The sequence below is a fragment of the Sinocyclocheilus rhinocerous genome, unplaced genomic scaffold (genome assembly GCF_001515625.1).
Source record: "Sinocyclocheilus rhinocerous isolate Xijiao unplaced genomic scaffold, SAMN03320098_v1.1 scaffold676, whole genome shotgun sequence".
In the NCBI taxonomy this organism is placed as follows: Eukaryota; Metazoa; Chordata; class Actinopteri; order Cypriniformes; family Cyprinidae; genus Sinocyclocheilus; species Sinocyclocheilus rhinocerous.
Genome location: NW_015631707.1, coordinates 57,293 through 82,390, shown reverse-complemented (window position 1 = coordinate 82,390; position 25,098 = coordinate 57,293). Strand labels below are relative to the sequence as shown.

At 35.2% G+C, this 25,098-nt stretch overlaps 2 protein-coding genes across 3 annotated transcripts in view; both read right to left on the bottom strand.

Annotated features, from left to right (window-relative positions):
- Window positions 1-8,929, bottom strand: part of LOC107741791 (BTB/POZ domain-containing protein KCTD5-like) — a 17,319-nt gene extending 8,390 nt beyond the window's left edge. Inside the window, exons 1-4 of the mRNA XM_016554575.1 lie at window positions 8,478-8,929; window positions 6,501-6,609; window positions 6,222-6,313; window positions 5,240-5,335 (exon numbers count right to left, since the gene is read on the bottom strand). Of these exons, the coding sequence (XP_016410061.1) occupies window positions 5,240-5,335; window positions 6,222-6,313; window positions 6,501-6,609; window positions 8,478-8,699 (519 nt within the window). The 5' untranslated portion in view covers window positions 8,700-8,929. The remainder of the gene's footprint in view (window positions 1-5,239; window positions 5,336-6,221; window positions 6,314-6,500; window positions 6,610-8,477) is intronic.
- A 1,633-nt stretch (window positions 8,930-10,562) lies between these two features.
- pdpk1a (3-phosphoinositide dependent protein kinase 1a) lies at window positions 10,563-24,172 on the bottom strand. Of its 2 annotated transcripts, XM_016554573.1 has the most exons (15): window positions 24,050-24,172; window positions 17,249-17,473; window positions 17,041-17,083; window positions 16,823-16,960; window positions 16,561-16,705; window positions 16,366-16,463; window positions 16,001-16,076; window positions 15,841-15,909; window positions 15,368-15,464; window positions 15,107-15,280; window positions 14,084-14,164; window positions 13,665-13,861; window positions 13,294-13,351; window positions 12,958-13,110; window positions 10,563-12,048 (listed from the first exon to the last, which is right to left on the bottom strand). In XM_016554573.1, exons 1-15 carry the CDS (start codon window positions 24,071-24,073, stop codon window positions 11,956-11,958), a joined length of 1,671 nt encoding a protein of 556 aa, XP_016410059.1. In that variant the 5' UTR covers window positions 24,074-24,172; the 3' UTR covers window positions 10,563-11,955. The 2 variants fall into 2 exon arrangements, with proteins under 2 accessions (XP_016410059.1, XP_016410060.1); XM_016554574.1 differs by lacking the exons at window positions 14,084-14,164; window positions 24,050-24,172 and having other exon boundaries at window positions 17,249-17,539.
- Window positions 24,173-25,098: the final 926 nt, after the last annotated feature.

The window sequence follows — 25,098 nt, the reverse complement described above, 5'->3', positions numbered from 1 at the left end:
CATCAGTATATCATCATAAACACAGCCGTTTTTGTCTTACGTGAACGTAAACAGATGAGAAAGAAAACACACGTACAGTATTTTTAGATCTGCGTGCGTTCGGTGTTAAAGAGACAGCAGCCTAATAAACACGCTGCCTGTCATTAATATTAATCAAAGAACAAAAGAAAATCATTCACCGATCTTGACTGAATATATTTAATAACTTTAATTGATTAATCTATATTTTATTTATGAAAAGAAAACTATGCAGTGTTTTTAAACTTTTAATTACAGTTTCTGTACCTGAAATTAGGTTCAGTTGTATTTATTTATGATATTGTGATTCTCAACGGTCGCTTTGTCGCATCCTTGCGGCGCGGACACGGTGTCAGCATAGTTTGTCAGTACAGTCAGTAACGCAAGAGATTGAAAAGTTAGTATCTTTCTGCAGTTCAATAGACGGCAGTGCGGTGGTGGCTTGAGTCAGTTGAATGGTGATTTAACGCTACATTGTCACCTAGTTGGACAGACTCAATGCTAAGTAAATAAACAACAATGTCCCCGTCTTTTACTCTCACAATGAGCTTATCATATTAGTTTGCTACATTAGTAGGGCCCTATGATTTCCGCGATGCAGAAAACATGGACGGAATCGCAGAATCCAGTCATAAAAATGGAATTTACTGTATAACGCGGAATTTCATGGAATTTGTCTTATTTTTGATTAATAAATAAAAAACAGTTCAGTAAATATATATATAGACTGTGTCTGTGAATATTAAACTGCAAAAAGATTTATTTAAATACGAATCCTCATGTTCTGCATGTTCATTTGATTACCAGAACATACACAACACAGGATTTGTGCAAAAATATAATTAATTATTATTATTTATTAATTTTTAGGGTTGGGTATAGAAAACCGGTTCCATTTTAGAACCGGTTCCAAATTTCCAAGAACCGGGTATTCGGTAAGACGCGTGCATTCCGATTCTGCTTAACGATTCCTGCGTTCGCATTCAGTATAGCTTGCTTGCCCTACACAGTTACCTTGTTTAATTTCTTTATTCAAGTTATAAATATTTTGTTCTATTTGTGTTTTAGAAGTTATTTATAATAAGTGAAGTTTACTGTTAAATGCACTAATGTCAGACTCATTTTGAATAATAAAGTTTGTTAAATTGTTAACTACCCTGCCTCCACTACATAGGCCTATGTTTGTCACATCATTATAAGTATTTGATCACATTTGAGTTATCATTGCAAAAAATGTGTTTATGTATATATATTCTGTTTATGTAGGCTATATACTGTATTGTACATACAGTACCAGTCAAAGTTTTGAACACACAAAGGTGTGTCCAAACTTTTGACTATACTGTACTATAATATAGCCTACACATAAAGAACATCGGCCGATATATCGATATCAGTCTTTTTTTACCCCCTAATATCGGTATCGGCCCCCCAAAAAACCCATATCGATCGGGCTCTAAAGCAAAGCCACAGCAGAAAAGTCATACATCTCAGAGCAACACACAACAGTGTTTCATTACAGAATGATTCAGCATTTTTGAACGAATCAGGTGAGCCAATGATTCAGTGAGCCATTCATAAAGACATTTATTAAATGAATCAGCCGCTTGAACGAATGGGTTGAATCAATGACTTACTTAAGACAGTGACTTGCCGCCACCTACTGGTGGTTTGGATTCATATTTTAAAGTACTGTATTTTTCCAACATTTCATATTTGTATGTTAAAAAAAGTAGAACATTAATCTTATAACATTATGCATTTGCAATTTTACTGTGCAAATGAATTTATGGAACCTCTTATCTTCATTAAACAGTCGGAGTAAATACATCTAAATGGCACTTTTGATGCAGCTTCTGTGTTTCCTCTGCAGTTAAAAGTTTGTTGATACTGATTTCATTTGAATGGTAACAACCGTCTTATTCTAACTGAATGTATTGATAAAATTTAAGAATTTGACGTAAATGATGACACGTACATTTAATATGGTTAGGAAAATATTGCCCTTCATAAAGTTAAAAAGTGTAATAGAAATCAATAAGGCAAATATCACAAATATGCTGATTAAAGTAAGACCTGATAGAGCACTGATGAGACAACTGCTTCAGAATAATTTACATTTACGGCAAAAAATAAATAAATAAATAAAAAATTTAAAAAAGTAATCCCCAGACAAGTAACCTTTTTACTTGAACAAGTCAGGACAAGCACATTTCATAATATACACTTGTTCCATCATTTTAGTTAAATTGTGGCCATGAATTAAGAATGTGTTCACTTGTTTTAGTAAAACATTGCCACATTGTACTAATTTGTTTTCTTGTTTTGATTTAATTAGGGCTGGACAATAATTCAATATCAATATGTATTGCGATATAATTTTTTTCAATAACAGTGATATGTTTTTTAAACACATTTCTGATATTTCGATATACATTACCAGTGTTTCCCATACATTGATTTATTTGTGGAGTTTGATTTCGTTGAATAAACATGAGCACTGCACATTTCAAAATCAAAACGTGGCACAGGTGTTTTATATGAATGTATCTCTGAAAGGACCCGACTCTCTTCAGAAAAGTTTCGATGACATTTTCATTTTTATCTGATAAAGTAGCGTTCATGAGCGGAGCTGCTTTGATTACAGCCTTTACTGGGGAAGCCGTTAGTTTTATCACTCTAAAAGTGCTGCCTGCTGTGCAGAGAATGAATTTGCATTTTCAATAATAAGCCTGTCTCCAGCAACATCCAGTTTTTGTTGTTGCTCAATTTTTTTGTTTTCTGCAGCAACTCAGAGCACGTTTTATACTTTATCCTGGCTGAAGCACATTTGTTTCAATCTATAAGTATAATCAGCCTACACTACGTGTCTAAAGTTTTTGAACTAAGATTTTTAATCTTATTTTTATGAATTCTCTTCTGCTCACCAAGGCTGCATTTATTTGATCCAAAGTACAGCAAAAACAGTAACATTTTGAATTATTTTTACTATTTAAAATAACTGCTTCTATTTGAATTTGAATAGAAAGAAAAATAGAAAAAAAAAACTTTCTATGAATAGAAAGATCCAAAAATTAGCATTTATCTGAAATAAAAAGCTTTTATAACATAATACACTATTCCATTCAAAAGCTTGGAGTCAGTATAATTTTGTTTTTTTGGGGGGGAAAGAAATTATAGAAATTACAAAAGATTTCCATTTCAGATAAATGCTGTTCTTCTGAACTTTATTTATCAAAGAAACCTGAAAAAAAATCTACTGATTTGTTTTCAACATAATAATAAATGTTTTTGAGCAGCAAATCAGCATATTAGAATGATTTCTGAAGGATCATGTGACTGGAGTAATGATGCTAAAAATTCAGCTTTGAAATCAAATAGAATATTTGATATTTTTGATATATTGATATTTCAAATAGAAAACAGTTATTTTAAATAGTAAAAAAAAAATCAAAATGTTACTGTTTTTGCTGTATTTCTTAAATATTATATAGTTTTATAGGAGGAGGTTTCATAGACTTGGAAAATTCATTTTTACAGAAGTTTTTAGGTACAGACATCTGTTGTGGGTGTTCTTGTCAGTTTTTATGAGGCTTTTTTTTTTTTATAGTGTTCAATCGATACCGGAATTATAATTAACGTCTCATCCGAAGGACGGTGCTTGTTGACAGTATAGTGTCCCCGTCACTATACTGGGGCGTTAGGACCCACACAGACCACAGGGTGAGCACCCCCTGCTGGCCTCACTAACACCTCTTCCAGCAGCAACCTAGTTTTCCCAGGAGGTCTCCCATCCAGGTACAGACCAGGCTCAGCCCTGCTTAGCTTCAGTGGGTAACCAGTCTTGGGCTTCAGGGTGATATGGCTGCCGGCACTTAAGGTCAAAGCAAGCATTTTCCAATCTAACTATTTAAAAATAATCAACTTATGATGGATGGTGACATCTAATGTTGATGGAAACAACAACCCAACTTTGTATCTATAGCAATTTCTATGCACAGCGTTTTCAAAGGTACGTCTGGCATTCTGTCACCTTACTGCTGCCAAGCCAACACATCAGGACAAGCCAAAAGCAGATCAGGAGGGCACACACACCTTACCTTACCTTAGGAAAACCCCCCTAAACCGCACGCTTCATAGATTGGCCAACGCCACCTCAACACCACATAAAGACAGCAAACATCCCCATTCACTACAGTTTTTGCTTTGAATTTTCAATAGATGGATGCCAGTGTGTACAAACCCGAGCTGGTTTGGTTCATATGTTTTAAGAGAAAGAAAAAGCACACTGATTCAAACATCAGGTGAACACAAAATGTTTTGCAAACTGTCGTAAGCATAGTAAAATTAGCATGCCCAAATTTGAATCAGTAAGTAACTTCTAACCACTGAAAGCAGCAGAAGCACCTATTTAAACCACTGGCTTTAGATCACAGATGTCCAAACCACCATATTTAAAAAAGATTCTACAACGAACACAACTGATGACTAAAACGGCTGGTGTCCGTCCACACTGGAAGCCGCATGCTATTGTACAATGTTCACTAACAGACCAATCAGCTGTAAGCTCAATTAAATTAAATACACAACTATGCTATGACAACTGATAAATGGCTTTTAGTATAATTAGAAACTATTTTGTCCAACTATCCATTGTGATTGGCTAAAGATTACATTCAACAGTGTTAAGTATTTTTAAAGACAAACTTTAAATGCGAGTTAGACGACAGCAAAGGTAATATAAATAATATAAAGGTAATATAAAAATAAAGGAAAGGAACGAAGAATTAAATATACAAAATTTGCCGATACACTACCCTTTAATAGTTTGGGTTTGTTACATTTTTTTTTTTTTTAAAGAAGTCTTTTATACTCACCAAGGCTGCATTTATTTGATCAAAAATTCAGTAAAAATAGTAATATTGTGAAATATTATTTTTTTAAATAACTTTTCTATTTAAATATATTTCAAAATGTAATTTATTCTTGTGATGCAGAGCTTAATTTGCAGCATCATTACTCCACTCTTCATCAATTTCTTTCCCAGAAACCCCCCCCCCAAACTTTTGGACAGTAGTGTATATTTAATTGAAAAGTCTCTAATATCAGCCAGTAACCGATATGGTACTGGTATACTGTGCATCCCCAAATACAATTCTACAGTTTGCTAAAAAGCTGAAACAAGAGAGTAATCCTAATGCTCTCTAGTGTTTCTAATCACCTGTTCAAACTTCCAACCATCTGACATAGTGGAGACCATCTGTGTCAGTTCCTCCTCCTGACACTGTAGGACTCTGTAGACGTGCTTCACGGGGAGCTGAAGGAAGGGGAAAAACTTATGAGATGACAAAATAATACTATATGAAGAGGCAAAGCACAAGCTCTGATTTAATGCAACATGACCCATAAATGTCATCAGATTAAGCTGAGAAGGCAGATTTCAGAGGACACATTTGTCATGGGATACTGCAAGAACATATTGAAAGGACCTGGAAAGGCGAACCCATGTAAAAAAAACAGGTTTGTAGAATCACCCAGGTTGCAATCTTTCTGACTGGTTAATATGTTTGAAATCAATGGGCCTCATTCATGAAACACAAACAGAACAAATGTGTAAATAATATGTGAAGGAAAGAAAGAAACCATTCTGGCACAAATTTAATTCCAACAATTAAATTGAATTATATTGAACAATTTATGCAAGAATGGCTTAATGAATGAATTACACAGAAATTTATTCTGCTAAATTTATTCTTTTTTTTTTTTAATGGTCGATGGCCGATATAATGTAGATTTACATATGAGATATAATTTAATTTTTTTTTAAAATCACATGAGATTTATGAAAACAGGGAATTACTCAAGTAGTTGAAAATAAAAAGCCTTTAAGAAATAAACCATTAAAACATATTTTTTTTCAACCATTTGAGTGCTTTGGAATTTATTGTTTGTTTTTTTCCCATTTAGGAGTTAGCTTTCATGTTTCATGTAGTGGATATATACTCTTATACCCCTACAGCACAACTCTTTTTCTATATTTTGAGGATTTACATACTATTGTTCTTATTTTACACAATATACTTAAAATTCACCTCAAAAATAATTGAGAACTTTTGTTGTTTTGTTAGATGTGAAGTAGCACAATCTTGAAAAAAAAAATAATAATTACAGCCCAGTTATAACTTAATCCCAAATTGACTTACCTGAGCTATCTTACAATCCCTCTCCCTGATTTTGTCTTTGACCAGTTTAATCAATGAAGTGATATTGTAGAATTCAGCCTCTTCCAGCACACCTGAAGGATGAAACGGATGAATTATTTAATCAAAAACCACATATCATAGACTAAAAAGCTTAATGTCAAGAACATGTAGAGCTTACAAACAAGTTACAACTGAATTTAGCTGCCAGTGCGAAAACAGAAGAAATCTAACAGCATGTTCAAACATATCTTAAAGTTCTTGATCGCATTCCCATCATACCTTCCTCTGCTAGGCCTCGGTTCAGCACCAGCTTCCCGTGTCTCAGATAGTTGAGCACCGGACCAAAATAAGTGGGATCGCGGTCTATCAAATAAGCACCTGTTTCATCCTGGACAAGGAAAGAGTGTTGTCAGTACCGTGAGACTCGTTTTCAAAGGATTTCAGCATAATAAACACCATTTTATTCAACTGTGGATTATTCAATCAGGCTTAAATGGCTCTGCACCTCATCAGATAGTTTGTTTAAATTAAATAAAGTTTTTAAAGAAATAATAAAGTGTCTGTTAAGACAAGGTGTGGCTGACATTTAACATGCATGCTGCAGAGCCCATAGGGACGCTGATCCATCTCCAGCACAACAGCATTACCATGGATCAATACTGAGGTCAGAAAAGTGAGCTTTATTTTTACAAAATTTACACTCAAACAAAAGCAACTGGCAAATAAAACTTTAAAGTTAAATCACGCAATTTCTGTTTGTAACACTTCTTTATTTATAAGAAATATTTTTTCCGACGGACATCAGAATTTCTTTGTTTTTAGCGACTTTCAACTGTCGTTGCCCTAATAAATGATGCATACTGACCTTTAAAAGTTTAAAAGCATCTAGGCAACCCTATTTCTTCTTCTGTCACAAAAAAGAAACTAGACAATTTATTAAAAAAGACCAATATACTTGTTTGACATGATAAATAATCAAACTCGGTGCATAACATATATTAGCACCAATTAAACCAGTTTAATTCTATCCTGGATCAGTTCCTCCCAATTATAGTGTGTTTTGAGTACTAAAAGAGTTATTTATTAATTTAGTTATTTACCATTTTGCTGGCAGGTTAAACAAATGTAGTACAGGAATGACTCCCTTCAAAACGTAAATTATAAAACGTATAAAAATATTACAAAAATATTATTTCGCTACTTTGTAATACTCATTTATAAACAAAGTGACCAGCAACCCAATTGTTTTCATTGTTTACTCCAGATAAACACTAGCAAAGGTATTTTATTTTTTAATAGAATAAGTAACATTAATATAGTTAATATATTTACGGTTTAGTCTGATAAACATGAATAAAATAGTTTAATTGGGTTGGTATAGCACAGTTTAACTATTTTAACACAATAGTTAATATATCTTTGGTTTATTCAAATAAACACTAGTAAGAATAGTTAGCATTAGACAATGCATTAGATATTATGAACTACCAATAAGCAAATTTTACCGCATTTAATAATCTTGGTTAATGGTCATACATACATTATCATGAATTGTTAGCTACCTAAATCCATTAGTGTGAAAATATACAATTGTACCATATGCTGACATTAAACAATATTAATAAATGCTGTAAAAGTATTGTTCATTATTATCATTATGCTTTTAAACTGAGTCTTGTTAAGTGTTACCAAGATGTCAATGGTTTAATCAGATAATAGCCTAGTAACTTAGTTTCCAGTCAGACAATCGGTTACCAACAAAGGCTAGTAATCTTTGTCATATTTAAGGTTTACTTGAACAAGCATTAGTAGTGTTTAATACTTAAGGTTTAATGAGAACAACACTAGTATAAGTTCTTCAAATAATACTTGACATGTAACGTTAGCATGCAAGTTTGTACTAATAAAGGTGTTCTCGTATTTCAACATTGAAGGCTTAAACGAGCAGAAGTTACTCAAAATATACTGCAAACCACCTCATTAACTAGATCTGACAGTCTAGAGCTGACTTTATTTGGCGAACAATCTACATCAAGTGTTATCAGTTAGGCTAAGCTAGTCAGCGGAGCTCCATTCACAGTAACTTTACCAGTTAGCCGTCTAGCTACAATTTTAAAATACATCAATATAGCGAAATGAAACACCGCAGACCCGTCATGAGATTTTCCAGTTTAACTGAATTGTTTAAAGTCCAGATAAGCGAAGTGGCAGTTAGTGTTCATTGTCGTGCTAGCGAAGAGCTCGCGGTGTAAATACCTTGTCAGAGTCGAGGTCGGGGTCGGCCTGGCACAGGCGGTACAGGAAAGATTTCGGGTCTCTGCACAGCGTTTGCCTCGTCGTGAGAAAGTACGTGCCGCCGACGTTCAGACGAACCCATTTGGACAAGCCGCTTCCAGACGGCAGCAGTCTCTCTCCGGGAGAAATAGTGAGACACCTGCGAGCGTTCGAGCCGCTCGGGTCAGGGCTCTTCTCCGCCATCCCTCCTCTGCTCTCCCGCTACTGATAGAACTGAGCGAGAGCAGGAAGTGCGCGGAGTTTGAGAGTCGCTGTGCCCTCCCATTCCAGCCAGCTACACAGGCTGTGTCTCCAAACACACAGGCTAACTATCCAGACCGCACACTTTCGGCAGCCAAACACGCTGCCCGCGCCGTGATGCCCAAGAACGGTGATGACCTATCTAGGCAGCTCGATTTTTTTTTATTTAAGACTTTTTATTCCCTACAGGATTTTCTTTCTTTTTTTCTTTGTCCTCATTCTTCTTATTTTCTATTTCTAAGAAATTATGTAATTATTACAATAATAAAAAGCAGAAAGGACGTCACTGTTGTTTCGGTATTTAAAACAGCCACATGATGAAGGCCTCTATGAAAAAAAAAAGTCTGTCAAACACTTATAAAAGAGTATTTCAATCAGTATTTCAGTCAGATGAACGCTTGTCAAATTGCATTATGTGAAGTGTGAAGCACTTTGGGCAACAGTAGCTGCATTACATGTGCTATATAAATAAATAAAAAGAAAGAAAGATATAAGGGGAAATCATGCTTTGGTAAATCATAATTACACGTAACGTGATTATGACAAAAAAAAGGAATTATGATATAAAAAGCCGTAATGATGAGACAAAAAGCAAATTAGGACATAAAAAGTCAAAATTATTAGATACAGAGTCATAATTATGATAAACAGTTGAAATAATAAAATATATCAATGATAAATATAAATCATGACATAGAAAGGAAAAGTGCATTGTGTTTTAGGGTTAAAGAAAATATCTGTAAACTTAACAGATTATGTCCTGGCAGAAAATGACCAGTGCATAATTATGAAAATTTGTGAGATAAAGTCAAAATTATAAGAAAAAAAGTCAATTATGAGATAAAAAAAAAACATAATTATAAATTACTATTAGATAAAAGGTCAAATATGACAAAAATAAAAATGAATTATGAGCTACTAAGTCATAATTATCAGATTAAAGCTGTTATATAAAAATCCAATTAAAACATACAAAGTCATAATTGATAAAAGATAAAAAAATTATGACAATTGAAAGTTGAATTTATTACATTCTGCCTTTTCTTCTCATAATCATGACTTGAATTATGACTTATATTTATGAGTTTTCATCTAAGAACCCTGACTAGGTAATTTTTACTTTTTATGTCATAATTATGATTTACAAAAGCTTTTTTTTCTTATTCTGTGAAAACAGGCTTCCATAATGATATAGGAAGTATTTCTTTGATTTAATCAGATAAACACTAAATAACAGTTAATATATCAATGGATTAGTTTGATAAACACAAGTAGAACACAGAACAGTTCATATTTCAATGGCTTAGCTAAGTATAGTTATCTAGGTCATATTTCTATGGTTTAATCAGATCATTTATCTGCATCAGTGCTTTGAGAGTGTGCATGATTGTGTTCTCATGTGCAGTAAGTATGGAATGAAGACTATTTGAGTGAGCCATGTGAAGACTGATAATACAAATGACAGTACAGTGAATAGCAGGCATTTATCATCACTTGATGGTCCTGCTATTGCTACTGTATAAAGTGAGATGTGTTTCTCATAGCTGTTGTTTTTCTGTGTAGGCAAGCCTGTGGGCATTCTCTTACTGTATATGTTTAAGATCTGGAAAGCTGAATGGTGAGTTCAATCAGTATGACCCCATTTCAGCGCTGCAAGATGTTGAGAAATGTAAACAGCCAGCATGCATGAGAGAGCCAAATGTAAAAGTCAGGGGAAGTCTATAGGGAGCTGTTGTCTTAGCATTGCTGTCTTGCACATGCTACCAACACTCTGTCCGAAACACAAGCAGAAAGATGTTACTCTTCATATACACTTTTATTATGAGCCTCAACATGATTTTCTCCTAGACATTCTTCAGTACCATTAAAGGTGCGCAGAAACCCAAGGGCATAAACATTGAATCTGATATAATTTAAGTGACCTGATTAGGACACAAAAAAAATCTCGCAAAATATTACAGCGATCATTCACATTCAAAGGCTTTACATTTCAATATTTACAACACGTGGCCCCTGAACATAAGTCAATTAAAATCTCTGAATATTAGAATATAAATAATATTAGGTACTACAGGCTGAACCACTGCCAGCAAATAATCTTATATAAGAATAAAATTATACAAGGTGCAAATGCAGTAACACTGTGTTACTTTCTGAATAATACATCATCTGTACATCACAGTTACATTCGTTGACAAACCTAGTCGAATTATAAATACACGATTGAACAATTTCTCAAAAAATGCAGGGAGAAAACACAACATAAGAGGAAAAACACACTTCTGTGTTTGATTCTCACTTAGTTACAGCATTTTCGTTTGTCTGTGCTGGACCAACATCTTTTTAAATGTACAATAAAGTGGTCAAAAACGGTATCTGCAAACACGGCCCTTATTTACAGTTGCGATTCTCTTCACAGCTCAATTCCCGTAGGTATAACACCATATTTACACTGCAAGAGAGTGACCCGGCACGACAAAACATGACTGTTGACAGCCATCCGCTTTTGCTGCAACACTTAATGCTGCTCGCTTGCAGTGTATACTGTGTAACGTACCTTATCAAGTACTTATTTTCAAACTAAACCAATGTTTATAAATAAAATGTAATATAAAACAAACATAAACAGCAGATTTAAGGAACCCAGTGCAAGTTTCACATGTGAAACCACAAAAAAATCCATTGCTGGGTAAATTTCATACTAAATATAACGGCTCTAAGGTGATTGTTTTTCTGATGATAATAATTCCATGTAATATTATATTATACAGGTGAACAACATGACTTAAGAGAATAAATATAAATATATTAATGATATCTGTATCAATTAAAAATTTACTAGGAGCATTTGAGTGTCCTCTGTAGCTATCTTTATTATTTTAAAAGGCAACAGATTCGAGTGTTTTTTCCCAAGCTTTTGGGGATACTTCCTATACATATCTATATACCCATATATAGTGTACAAATTGTGGATTTGCTGAGTTTTACTGATCTTTGATTTTATATTACACCTGCTAAATATGACAAAAACACTGCAAGCAAAACATCTTTTCTCTTCAAGAAGGAATATTGATGCACTAGTCCCATAAATGCACAGTTGACTTCCTGATTGGTAGTTGAATGGTGAAGGACTCAGGCCCCTAAGACTTGCCTTGACTGCAGTGGTCTTCTGATGCCTCGGCATGTCAGTATTCTCTTATTAGTGATATACTGTTCCCCACACCTCTTGAATCTTCTTACACCATTTGTCTGCATTACCACTGGGATCCATTAGATAATATGTCCTGTTTGGCTGCACACAAGAAAACAACGAAAAGATTTAGCAGCATTTAGCAAAGTCCCAAGAACTACCATGATATTAGCATGTTTTATTTGGATATATAACCTTGGAGCACCATGTTAATACATCATATAAATTATATTTAGTAATCATTCAGTATGATGCATTTATTAAAGGGGTCATATGATGCGATTTTTCCTTTCTCTTTGGAGTGTTACAAGCTCTTGGTGCAAAGATTAAAGTCTCAGATCCAAAGAGATGTGGATCGCCGGATCGGCTTTCACCGTGGACAAAGCGGAGTCCAGCCCGGAGTCGCCACATGTGGTTGCCACAAGCCCGTCGGACGCTCTTTCGTCAAATCCGCCGGCCACTCACTCTAACATGACTCCAGTCCATCAATTAATATCTTGTGAAGTGAAAAGCTGTGTGTTTGTAAGAAACAAATCAGACAGGACGACTTTTTCACTGGAAAAAGCAATATTATGGATAGAGCACTCATATTTTAGCTGGAAGCGACAGTTTGAAGTTAAAACATCTTAATGATGGATTTGTTTCCTACAAATATGTGACTTTTCACAAAAGACGTTAATTGATGGACTGGAGTCATGTGGATTACTTGTGGATTATTGTGATGTTTTTATCATCTATCTGGACTCTCAATACTGACGGCACCCGTTAACTGCAGAGGATCCATTCATGAGCAAGTGATGTTATGCTAAATTTCTCCAAATCTGTTTCCGATGAAGAAACAAACTCATCTCGGATGGCCTGAGGGTGAATACATTTTCAGTCAATTTTCATTTTTGGGTAAACTATTCCTTTAATACCATCCCTAAAGCTTTTAGAGAAGGCAATTGTTAGTCAAATAACTATAACATAATAACCTACAAAAGTTAAAAAAAAAAATACTATAATTTTTACCGTGTGGACAAAAAACGTCTTGAAATTCTTGGCCTCAGGACGCAACTCTGGAGACCATGGAATTTCCCCCTTTAGTACTTTATTCACAGGATCCACATAGTATAGATGTGGCCCTTCTGTCAGTAGAAGCTGACGGCGTCGAGCAAACAGTCCCTGTGAAAAATGACAAACAAGAAAGGTCAAAAACATTTACTGTCATTACCAACTGCAGCCAAAAGAGGGTGCTATTTGTTTTCATACTCAACTCTTTAAAAAAAGAAAAGGAAAGAAAAACATGCACCTGTTTTTTACTCTAGATACCATAAAAGATAAGAACCAGGGAGAAAAAAGTGTTACCTTTCGTTTGTCAACAGGTCCCATTTTATATATCAAGTTATTCTCAACAAACTGGTGCCTTTAAGATAGCAGATAAAATAGCAGATGTTAATGAATAACAAGCTGGCAGTTAGTGCTACTTGTGTTGTTGAAAACAGAACTATAATGATCAAGAGTTCATTTTACAACATGCTATAAAAACCTAAAAGGAAATGCAAGAGATAAAAAAGATCAATATTAGCACATACACACGCAACCCTTCATTACTATGTGTAATAACAAAATAAATGTGTTTAAACTGCGCTGTCACTACAGGATGAAAAATGAATATTTAACCAGAATGAATGTTCATGAGCAGGAAAACACATTTCTGAATGAAGCTTATAACATACCAAGGGTTGCCACTTGTTTGCTTCTGCAGCAGAAGCTGTTTCTCATCACTGGAGAACTGCAGATCCAGCTCAAAGGAGTTGCTGTCCAGGTCATGGATGTACTGCTCAATATTGCTGCAGGATCTCAGTGGGACGATCTGAGATGAGCTGGATGCGACCACCTGCAGGCTTTTGAACTGACTGAGGAGATCTTCATACTGTGGGATTCAAATAAAACAGCAAATCAGCACAGAAGACCCAGCGAGCCTGCACTTACTAGCTCACAATCTGTACCTTTAACTGACCTTAGACACTTAAATATTTCACTTTAATTTAACCTCAAGTCATGGCCGATTTTACTTTGCATCTCAGAGTGAAAAAGAATATTAAATGAGAAAAAATAGATGGCAGCCCTGATTTTAGCGCCATCTCTAGCTCACAGCAGACTGACGGTCAGAAGAGAGGGAATAAGGATGTTCTGCACAAGCCGTCAAGCTGACGTCATTAGAAGATACACCATTCTAGAGGGGAAGCAAATTTTCAGATTTTGACTAGATTACGAAAAACAAAGTATTTTTCTGTCGATTAATTTGCATGGAATATTTGTTCACCACAAGACTAGTAACGTGTGCTAAGAAAGTAAATAAGATCAATTTTGATCTCGTCAAGACTTCAAAGAAACATGATCAAGGTATCCGTAATGTAGGACCCAGTTTTTATAGGTTTAATAAGTGGTCAATTTTGATTTCTTAAAGGGGTCATATGATGCAATTTCAAGTTTTCCTTTCTCTTTGGAGTGTTACAAGCTGTTCGTGAATAGATAAGATCCCTAAAGTTGCAAAGACTAAAGTCTTCACTACTACTAAAGTCAATCACAAATGCAGACATGGTTTTATGTTTACGCGGCGCGATGCAACGCGTAACAAGACAGTATAAGTCAATCATTATAATCCGTAATTATGTCCCAACTGGATGCTACAAATGACTCTTTTATAATGGGTTTTAATGTTTTTGTCTCGTCGCTCTGGGACACAGAATCACGCTTTGTAAAAATTGACGCGTTTCAGAAAGGCGGGGCATAGAGGAGCAACAATAATGTACAGTATGTGGAAAATAATGTGTTTTTTTAACCTTAAACCGCATAAACACATTTCATTACACCAAATACACAAAATAATGTTCTTTTTAGCAACATCATATGACCCCTTTAAAACATAGTATATGAGGCTATTTAAAAACTAAACAAAACAAAAAACACAATACAACAAAAACAACCAACAAAACAAACAAAAACATCAAAATAAAAAACATAGCAAAAACAACCAAACAAAACACACAAAAAAACAAACAAAAGCAACAAAAAAATACAAAACGTAAAAAACAACAACAAACAAATCAAAACACTGTTTTATATGTAATTTTTCACAGTATTGTGCATGAAAGGTATGATGAATCTAACTAACATTGCCATAGTAGTCTTCATCATCTTCAGCCATGGCTGGTAGGTAAGGAGTCAGCTTGGGTGGGGTCTGGACCGGCAAGTTCTCCCATGAGATCGTCTCAAAGAACATGTGGCATTTCAGTGGATTGAACCCACCCATTTCCTCACATCCTAACCGCTTTCTAGGGTCCAAAGACTGAAATCAGAAGGAAAACAATGAGTGTGCTTCAACATAGTCGTGCAACTGAAAGCGATGATATGTAATGGAAACAAAGATTATTACCAACAGTCGCTGCACCAGATCTTTAGCTTTAGGGAAGAACTTCTCAGGAAATTCATATTCCAGCTTTATTATCTTTTGGAAAATCAAGTACTCATTCCTATTAAAAGACAAAAGTAAATGACCAACTGAACTAAATCAATATCAACTGAATGGATTGTAGTCTCACTAGCAAAGAGCTCTGAATCAGCTGATTGGTTGTTATTGGTTGTAATGTAACCAAAACGGCAAGTGGGTCATGTGACCCAGTGGTTGGGGTTTCCTCAGAAGCCCTCTGTACTGTCTACACAAACAAGTCATAAACACCAAAGCCAACACTTCCTGTTATTTCACACCATGTTTTTTAAAACTGCGATTACAACAGTGATCAACCAGCTGAAGCGCAAAGCACCATCACCACATTGTTTTGAATGCTTAATTGAACTAAAGCTAAACTAACTAACTAAATAAGCTAACTAAATTGATCAGTAACTTACCCGGCTCTAAACGGAGGTAATCCGGCCACCAGCTGGTAGATTATGCAACCCAGTGCCCAGAGGTCAGAACTAAAAGAGAAATATCACAGAAAAGAAAAACAATTTTAAAGCAATTTATTAACATCTTAATCTGGCAATATTGCACATTAAATGATAAAACCTTTTGCAGGCTGATTTTTCCGTCAGCAGCTCTGGAGAAACGTACTGTGCAGTGCCAACAAAAGAATTGGCTCTTGCTGAAAAGACAAATCTTGACATTAACCAACACACACAGCAGATTCAGGTGGGCACAAACAGAATTACATATTTTCAGTGACCGTAACCGCGCTGACAACTCATATATGTGCACAAAGAGAAATGATAGAATGTCCCATATTTATGTTATTTGAGAGCTGTTGTGAGTGTATCTATAGATAACAAACGTTTCATGCCTGACCTGCAAGGGGGTTGAAGGAAGTTAACGACAGTCGTTAGGAACAATCAACAACCAGAGCAAAGAAATTCTATGAAATAACTGTTCATTACTTTGAGCGCTGTCCATCGACAACTGTTTTGCTGTCCCGAAATCTGTAATTTGAATGTGCATCTCTTCGCTCAATAAAATGTTCTCTGGCTTAAGGTCCCTAAATTAAAAAAAAAAATGTAAATAAATATATTGAAAAAATGCATTACGAATTTATTTCCATTCAAGTCATATTGTTAGTGAAAAGTGTAAATTACCTGTGAATAATTCCCATTGCGTGCAAATACTCGAGTGCACAAACTATCTCAGCAGTGTAGAATCTTGTGCAAGTCTCATCAAATGAGCCTATTTTGCGAATGTATCTAAGTAGTTCTCCATTCTTTGCATAACTGAGGGCAAAATCTGATGGATTAGAAGTTAAGAACATTTTGACAAAGTAATAATGAGTTTAACAAACACAAACTTGATTTAATTTCAGTTTCACAGCTCAACACCACAGTTTTACTCTGAAAAGGATACATAATTTATGTGAATCTTGAAATGTGAAGTAGAGCTTTACGAAAAAGGGATGACCTATGCTTGACAATATATCCTTCTCTCTGATCACATAGTGTGCTTTATTCTCTTTCCTGATGTGATTCTTCTCTAGAATCTTCACTGGAAAACATATTGACATTAGTTTAGTTTTTAATTTAATTTATTTACAATATATAATATAATATAATAATGCCCATTACTTGCATATTCCTTCCCTGTGGCCAGTTCCTTTGCAAGCACAACCTGCAATTCAAACGTGTTGAGCTATTACAACAAATCGATCTACCAAAAATATCTGTCACTGGCAATTTGATCCCAATTAAATATTGTTAATTATTAAATAGTTATTAAACATTTTACTGCTAAATCTTCTGACGTCTAGGCTACTAAAACAAAAATTGTACCCACCGTTGAGAAGGAACCCTCTCCTAAAATTTTGCCAAAGCTGAAGTCCTCCTTCTTGCGTGATTGTGGAGGCTTGATGGTAGACGTCTTTGGCTGAACGCTTGCCTCACCCCCGCGGACCTCCATACTGAGACAGTGAGGAAGGTTGGAGTTCAGCTGAGTCCTTACCATTGATGAAGAAGCACAGGAACACACCACCATGCTAGGCTGGATGGAAGCAGCATCGTACTGAACGAGCAAAACACACACAGAGAGCAAACATGACAGCGACTCAGACATGCGGGTGCAAGTGCAATGAGGAACAAAACCACCTTGGAGGCAGTAACTAGCAGCTGATAAAGTACAGTAGAGCTTCCGCAGAGGGGAGGGCTGTTTGTTTTCACCCAGGATTACGAGTACTCAAATTCATTCACTCAGACCTGCCTTTGTTTACGCTGCAGAGAACGCAAATATTTACCCTGCTGAAGTTACAAAAACATCATTTTTGCACCAACGTTTCGGTTAAGTGGCACTGTTAAGTGTAACCACACTTTTGATGCGAACCACATGTACTGTACCTCAACGAAACTTGTGAGGTGATCGTTTGAAGGAGCTTGAAGGAGCAGTCATTTTTTACTTATTTATAACTTTACACATAGATAGTTTCAATTCACTCCAGTCTTACCAGTAGCCAATTTAAACAGATCCATCATTAAAACGTTTTAACTTTAAACCATTGCTTCTGGCCAAAATACGAGTCCGTAATCCATAATAATGCTTCCTCCAGTAAAAAAGGCTATCCCCTGTTGTCCTCTCACATCAAAATCCACCAACACATTTTGTTTGGAACTGTTTTTGAAAAGTCTTTGCTTGTAAGCAGTGCTCGATCGGTGCATTTTTCTCTCCTGATTCAGACGCGGCAACCTTTTCACTGAAAAAAGCATTATTATGAACAGAGGACTATTACGGATTTTTTTGCTGGAAGCAACATTAAAAATGTCTTAATGACATATTTGTTCCTTAAAAACACACAGCATTTCACTTCACAAAACATTAATTGATGGACTGGAGTGATGTGGATTACTATGTTTTTATCAGCTGTTTGGACAATGGACTCCCATTCTGACAGCACCCATTCCAAGCAAGTACAGTAGGATTCTTTCTTCTAGGCAAATCTATCTCTTTATTCATTTACTTGTAACTGCCATTTTATGTTTATATGGGGCAATATGACATTTGGTGTCATATTTAGACTATCAGTGTGATAATAATTATGACTTCACAAAGAGGAACCTGAGAGACAAGACTAATTATAATTCAACCATCCATTTAGGAGCATGTTGTTTAGTGGCCTGCGAGACTTAAGTCTTAAAGACATATATATCTCTTATATACATAAAAGATTATGTCTGTATCAACATAAGGCAGTTTTTAGCTTTAACACCCAAAGCCATGCAAATAAAGGAAGACCTGTTTCCCCACAGCAGGTTGATCACTCCTCATTTGTTTACTATGAGAAATGAGGAGAGAAAAAAACATATTCTAAAAGGTTCTGTTATTAGTGTAAAGCCCTGGTACTTTCCAGACACCTGCTACATAAGGCACTTCTCCAATACCCCTTTGCCAAACACACTCAACCACAGAAACTAAAGAGGACTGTCCCCCTGCCTGTAACTGACAACATGGATGCTAACAGGAGCTTGACATACAGAAAAAAAGTAGAAATCATGCCATATACACACAGCTTAATGACATATTAAAAGGTAGAAGGAATTTAAACTGTTCGCAAACAGCACTCAGTGAAAAGTACTAAAATAAGATAGAAGTGCAGCACCAGTTTTCACACACCTTCTAATTCTTTTTTATTACCATTTTACTATTTATATTTATTTAAACATTTCTGAATAATTGCTTTTTGAATAATATTTTTGAAGTCATCAATAGTATGAAAATTGCATTATGCAGTGACAAAAAGTGCATCCTGTGATGCTTTTTGGCCATTTTTGGTTCACCAGCCAGTCCAAATAATCTTAATTCTTAGAATTATATATTTATGTATTTAAATTATCAAAATATTTATTGTCAAATAATATCTCAAATATATGAAAGCCACTTCCTCCACATAAACTCAAAATTGTGAGATACTAAGCCACAATTATTAAAAAAGTCTAAATGATGACATAAAAAATATAACTTTTAGGTCATAATTACTTTGTATGTCATAATTTTGACTGTCATTAATGATTAATGAACTGTTTGTGTCATAATTTAGCTTTATCTCATAATTTAATTGGATTTAATTTAATTTGACTTTTTATCACATAACGACTTAGTATCTCATAATTTCTAATTTTTATGTCATAATTATGTTTTACCAAAGGTTTTTAAACATTAGATTTAAATTAAAATACTGTTTTTATAAAGAAATACACACATCGACATTATGTTTGTCAGAATATAAGATCATCAGAAACTTGACTGGTAGTTTGTGTTTGGATCAGTTATCTGAACAGATACTTCAATTATAAACAGGTAACATCACTTCTTTTTTACAGGGCTCTGCACTAGGGCTGTGCGATTAATCGAAATCGTCATAAAATCGCGATTTGAGCTTGCACGATTTCTAAATCGCTTTATAGCATGATTTTCCGCGCCCCCGACCTCCCGCAGTATGCTATCCGAACCAATCAGAATGCAGCGCGCCTAAATGGAGCACGAGAACAGAACAGACCGGGCGGGCATACAAACGTAACGCCAGGTTCACACTCCGTCTGTGGTGCGTATTTTTTCCGCGCCCATGTTAATGGATCAGAGCGTTCACACACTGAATGCATTAATGACTGTAAAGCATGTCTGTGTGTGTCAAAATCGTGATTAAAATCGAAATCGCAATATCGATCAAAGAAATCGCGATAGTTTTTTTTGTCCATATCGCACAGCCCTACTCTGCACTTACTTTCCTTTTTAGGAGCACCTTCTGATCAATAACCAAATTAAAAGGTGTTTGGTAGTGGTATTTGTAGTAAAACTGTGGTTATACAAATGGTAATCAATACACCATGGTTACACTTTTACTACAATAAAACCATGAGTAATTTTCATAAGGGAAGTCGAGTCGAAGTCGACTAGTTGCTGATGACGTCATTAATGAACAAATAAGTCTGGAGCTGTGACAAACAGCTTGTGCACAGCTATGGCACAGCGCTGCCCGCATGGCTATTGCTCCTATAACAGCTAATTTTTGTCAGTTCTTTTGTCTTTGGGTTGTTATATTTCTCACAGATTTCTGCTCGTTCTAAATCAGATACAGATAAAGTAGCACAGTAAAGATTACATTTATATGAATGCATTAGTGAGAGCGATTGCGTGTGTGTTTTTAATCTAAATTACATTGTATAATTTCGACATTTGAAGCAACAACAGAATGGTTTGACTTCAGTTTTGTGAAACTATGCATAAAAAATATCTGCATGAAACAGAAACAGCAGACGAGCTGAATGAGACGCAGATTCACTCTCTCCAGCAGGTGGCGCTTAAAGCGTTTCCTTGGTTTCTGCTGTAAACAAAGCAGCGCTGCACTTATGAACTTTAATATGCATTATACAGAGGCAAGAGGAAAAGAAAAAATACCATCGAAATGTCAAGTTCCCCTCAGACATACATTCATATAAACTCCTACCCCCACACGTACGTACGCACGCAACCATGGCAACGACGATCGCGGAAACAAGTGAAGATGACACAATCATATTCAAACAAAAGCCAACATGGATAAGTTGCCTGCGGTCAAAAGCTTTTTTCAAAAATCGCTTAGGGCACGTTTAAGGAGCGGCGGGCCGGGCCGCCACTACTTAGGCTAATGTGCATAGCGGAAACCCTGATGAATCCTCTGTTTACCGATGTTGCCTTTCGTAGAGACAGTGAGGGGGACGGATCGGGTCAGTATGAATCTGGGGGGGGGTCATGTCCCCCCCATCCCTAGTGCCATCTGCGCGCCTGGTGTGAATCAATTCTACCTGGCAGCGTCTCTCTATGGCAGAGCATTGAAGTCCACTAGTCGATTAGTCGGTGCAACCCCTACTCACCTTAGTTCATCGCGATCTCATAAAGTTACATTATAATCAACAAAGCTCTCTACACAGCACAATGAATCGCTAATTTACACCGTGTCTCCACTTTGTTTGTTATAATGAGAGGATTAGTGAGCTTGCAGAACTCAGTAGCACTGAACAAAACACTGGTGTTTTGAGTGGTGAGTGGATTATGATTAACATTTTGTTCAAGGAATCAACAGATATGTCTGTGATACATTACTCAACGCTGCAAAAACATGTTGCAACTAGAAACCTTTGAAGCTCCCCTGAGCGCAAACGCAAATATGATGATCAGGTGAGTCGCACTGGTGCTTCTAAATATTTTTCATAGTCGCACACAGTAGTTTTCAGTCGTAGATGCAACTGAAATGGTCGCACTGTACAGCCTTATAACACATTAATAATAGAAATAAGAGTGGCATAAACACAATGGCTAAAACAATAATAACGATTACAAGCTGCAGAATAAAGCCTCCACTTCCCTTAGGATCAATGCCATCAAAATAGAGTACCCTGTTGTAATCTAATCGCACAATGGACATCTTACCTGGAGGTCGCATTTAAAACTAGATTAGGAAGTCAAGTTTTGATAGAGTCAACAAATACAATACCCTGACATGACATTTTAACAGGCAGCATTGGGTGACTTAAAAAGCAAGTGGCCCTGTATGCATGAGAGAACATTATAGTAAAGGTTGACAGGCTGCCAAGCTAAGCATGAGCACAAACGAGTTGGTAGGCCTGGTCATAAAGTGCCTTCACAAGGAAAATACATACATAAAGGTCTAGACGAAGTGCTTTTATGTTTTAAAAAACAACTCTTAATCATAACCAAACACAGCAAAAGACAGATGACAGCTTATAATATATGCAGACAATGTCTAGCTTGTCTGCATATTGCTGTTAAACATTTGTGAGACACTAAGCGGCAACGTCTCTGTAGATGCCTAATATGTTGAGACATACAAGCTGCAAATGTCAGATCATATCTTTTAGACTGTAAACACTTGTTTAGAACACACACAGCCACAATGACTTTGAGTAACTGTTTCATTCAGTGCATTTGAAGGTAAGAGATGCAGCTCGAATTACCTGCATGTACTGTGGCTCATTATCAAATGCGTTGTCACATAAACAACACCCTAAAGCAGATTAGTAACACCATTTTCCTAGTATAGCTGCATTTGTCTAATTAAATTTAGTATTTATTAGCAGGATATTGATCTTGAGGAAATATTTGCAGGGCCTTTTCTTTTGGTCCATAAATTTTAGTGAGTTAATTTGTGATACTAAATAAGTAGTTTAAAAATCATTGTGTCGATTTCTATTGCTTACATAATTAAATCTTAGAATTAATATATTTAGCATTTTTACTGCCAAATATGAAAGTCCATATCCACCATATAAGGTCATGCTTAAGAATGTCATTATTACAACATATAAAGATACAATTTTGAGATACTAAGCCACAATTATGAGAAGATAAAAAGTCAAAATTACGAGATAAAAGAACAACTTTATGTCATAATTAGCCTACTTGGTATGTCATAATGACTTAACATTGCATGATATTTACTGTGTCATAATTTTGACTTTTTATATCATGACTTAGTATCTCATATTTCTATTTTTTATGTCATAATGATTATTTAGCAATGGATTTTAGTAATGTGGCAGAAATGGGCTTCCATACTAAAAAGACACAAAATATTTCTGAAAATTCTAGATAATTTAATATTGAAATTTACATGATACTATTTAAGATTTTATTAATTTCCATGACTCTTCCAGGTTTTCCATTACCATGAGCGTAAAGGGGAACAACTGTCCTAAAAATTTGTTTTGCAAATTTGTGCAAAAAAAAAATAAATAAATCATTTTAAAACACCCATAAAATGCTAACTTATTTTGACATTTTGTTTTTAATCAAAGTAACAGCCAAGAAAAAAAAACATACACACGCAAAATGTCTTTAGTTTTGTAGCCTGTTTTGCTGTTTTATCACAGTATGACTCCTCTGCTTTAGAATCTGTATATGGGCTAATTTGTGGAAATAATCATGTCGATCTAATGATAAGCAATATTTGTTTGCATTTGTCTTCTACTGTAAAGCAGTAGAGATTGTCAGAGTTGCCTTTTTAGTTGCATTAGCTTGTGTAGGGCTGGTTGAATTTGATGGTGTTGTTTGTCAGGTGAACACGTCTCTAGTGAGAGCGGTTTCATGAGGTGACTGTACTACGGACACCTTAAACAAGTTAAACAAATCCATCATTAACCGACTCTGCGCTGCTGCGTCACTTCCTCTGGCATGTTCACTTGCACTGCTGTTTGTTTTTAGTCTGTCAGCTGACAAAGTACATATCAAAACAACCACAGTAATTAAAACAAAATTACACTCTATATAACTAATGACATTACTACATGCAATAACGATGAACTATGTTAAAGCACGGATTTTTTTTTTTTTTTATAACATAAAAAAATTGGGAATGCTGGAAAAAAAACCGTGCCCTTCGTCTTCTAAAACGAAACAAATCACTTAAATTAATTGAGTTACATTTACAGAATAAAACTTACTAAAGTGAAACCCCTCCCAAAACACTAAGCTGCTTAGCTAGAAGAAGATAGCAACTGGCTAATTTAGACAGTGCAAATAATGATGCGGTTCCAGGACATCCTGTTATTCAACGTTATTCGAGATATTATGTTGTATTTTTCATCCTATACTCACAGCTTGGCTCTTGGTCTTGGCCATGGACGGTTTGAGGCAGTAATGTTGTCATTACAGAGCTGTTAGTAGTGGATGTGGCCGCTGCTGCCTCTCTGCTGCCAGCTCCGACGTCACACCACAACAAGCTCTCTCTCTCTCTCTCGTGCAGTGGAGCGGCTTGAGACTCTAGACAGCAGAGGGCAGCACAACACAGAGAATCAGGGAGACACCGTAAAGTTGAAGTTTCTCAATTAAATTTTTCATTTCAAAGAGCTTTATTGGCATGACAAAAATACATTTTGTATTGCCAAAGCATTAAGACAACAAAGAGAATGGTTTAACATCTGAACATTTACATTAGAACATCTGAAAATTTATTTATATTATAGCTAACTAATATGTAATATATGTTTCGATCTCTCACAGACTGCAGTGGAAGCAGATTCTCTCTTTCTATTTTGTTTTCCTCTTGTGTGGAAATGTGAACGCAAACTTGTATTTACTATGCTCTACCATGTACCTCTATAGAATTTTACCTGCTCAAAGTTGTTTATCATTACTTCAAATGTAATTATTTATTTATTTATTTATTTCACTCTCCCATTTACCTCTATAGAAGTTTACCCTCTTAAAGTTTATTTATAGTTACTTTCATATTTATTTATTTGTTTATTTATTTATTTATTTCACTCTCCCATTTACCTCTATAGAAGTTTACCCTCTTAAAGTTTATTTATAGTTACTTTCATATTTATTTATTTGTTTATTTATTTATTTATTACACTCTCCCATTTACCTCTATAGAAGTTTACCTTCTTAAAGTTTATTTATTTATTGTCTACACTCTCTTATATACCACTATAGAAGTTTATCCTGTTATTTATTTATGTTTGTCTGTCTTTCTATCTATTTATTTATTTATTTATTTATTTATTTCTATCTATCTATCTATCTATCTATCTATCTGTTCTCATACATGTACCTAGAAGTTTACCCTGGTAATGTTCACTTGCAGTTACTTTCTTATTTAAAAGTGTTTAGTGTATTGAATATAGTGTATTATTAAATGT

Excerpts from the sequence above, each read along its gene's own strand:
- pdpk1a (XM_016554573.1), bottom strand. The coding sequence starts at position 24,073 with ATGGCCAAGACCAAGAGCCAAGCT. Across the intron at positions 17,474-24,049 it reads CCAAGACCAAGAGCCAAGCT|TACGATGCTGCTTCCATCCA; the intron begins GTGAGTATAGGA and ends TTGCTCGTTCAG. Across the intron at positions 13,352-13,664 it reads CAAACAAGTGGCAACCCTTG|GCACCAGTTTGTTGAGAATA; the intron begins GTATGTTATAAG and ends GCTATCTTAAAG.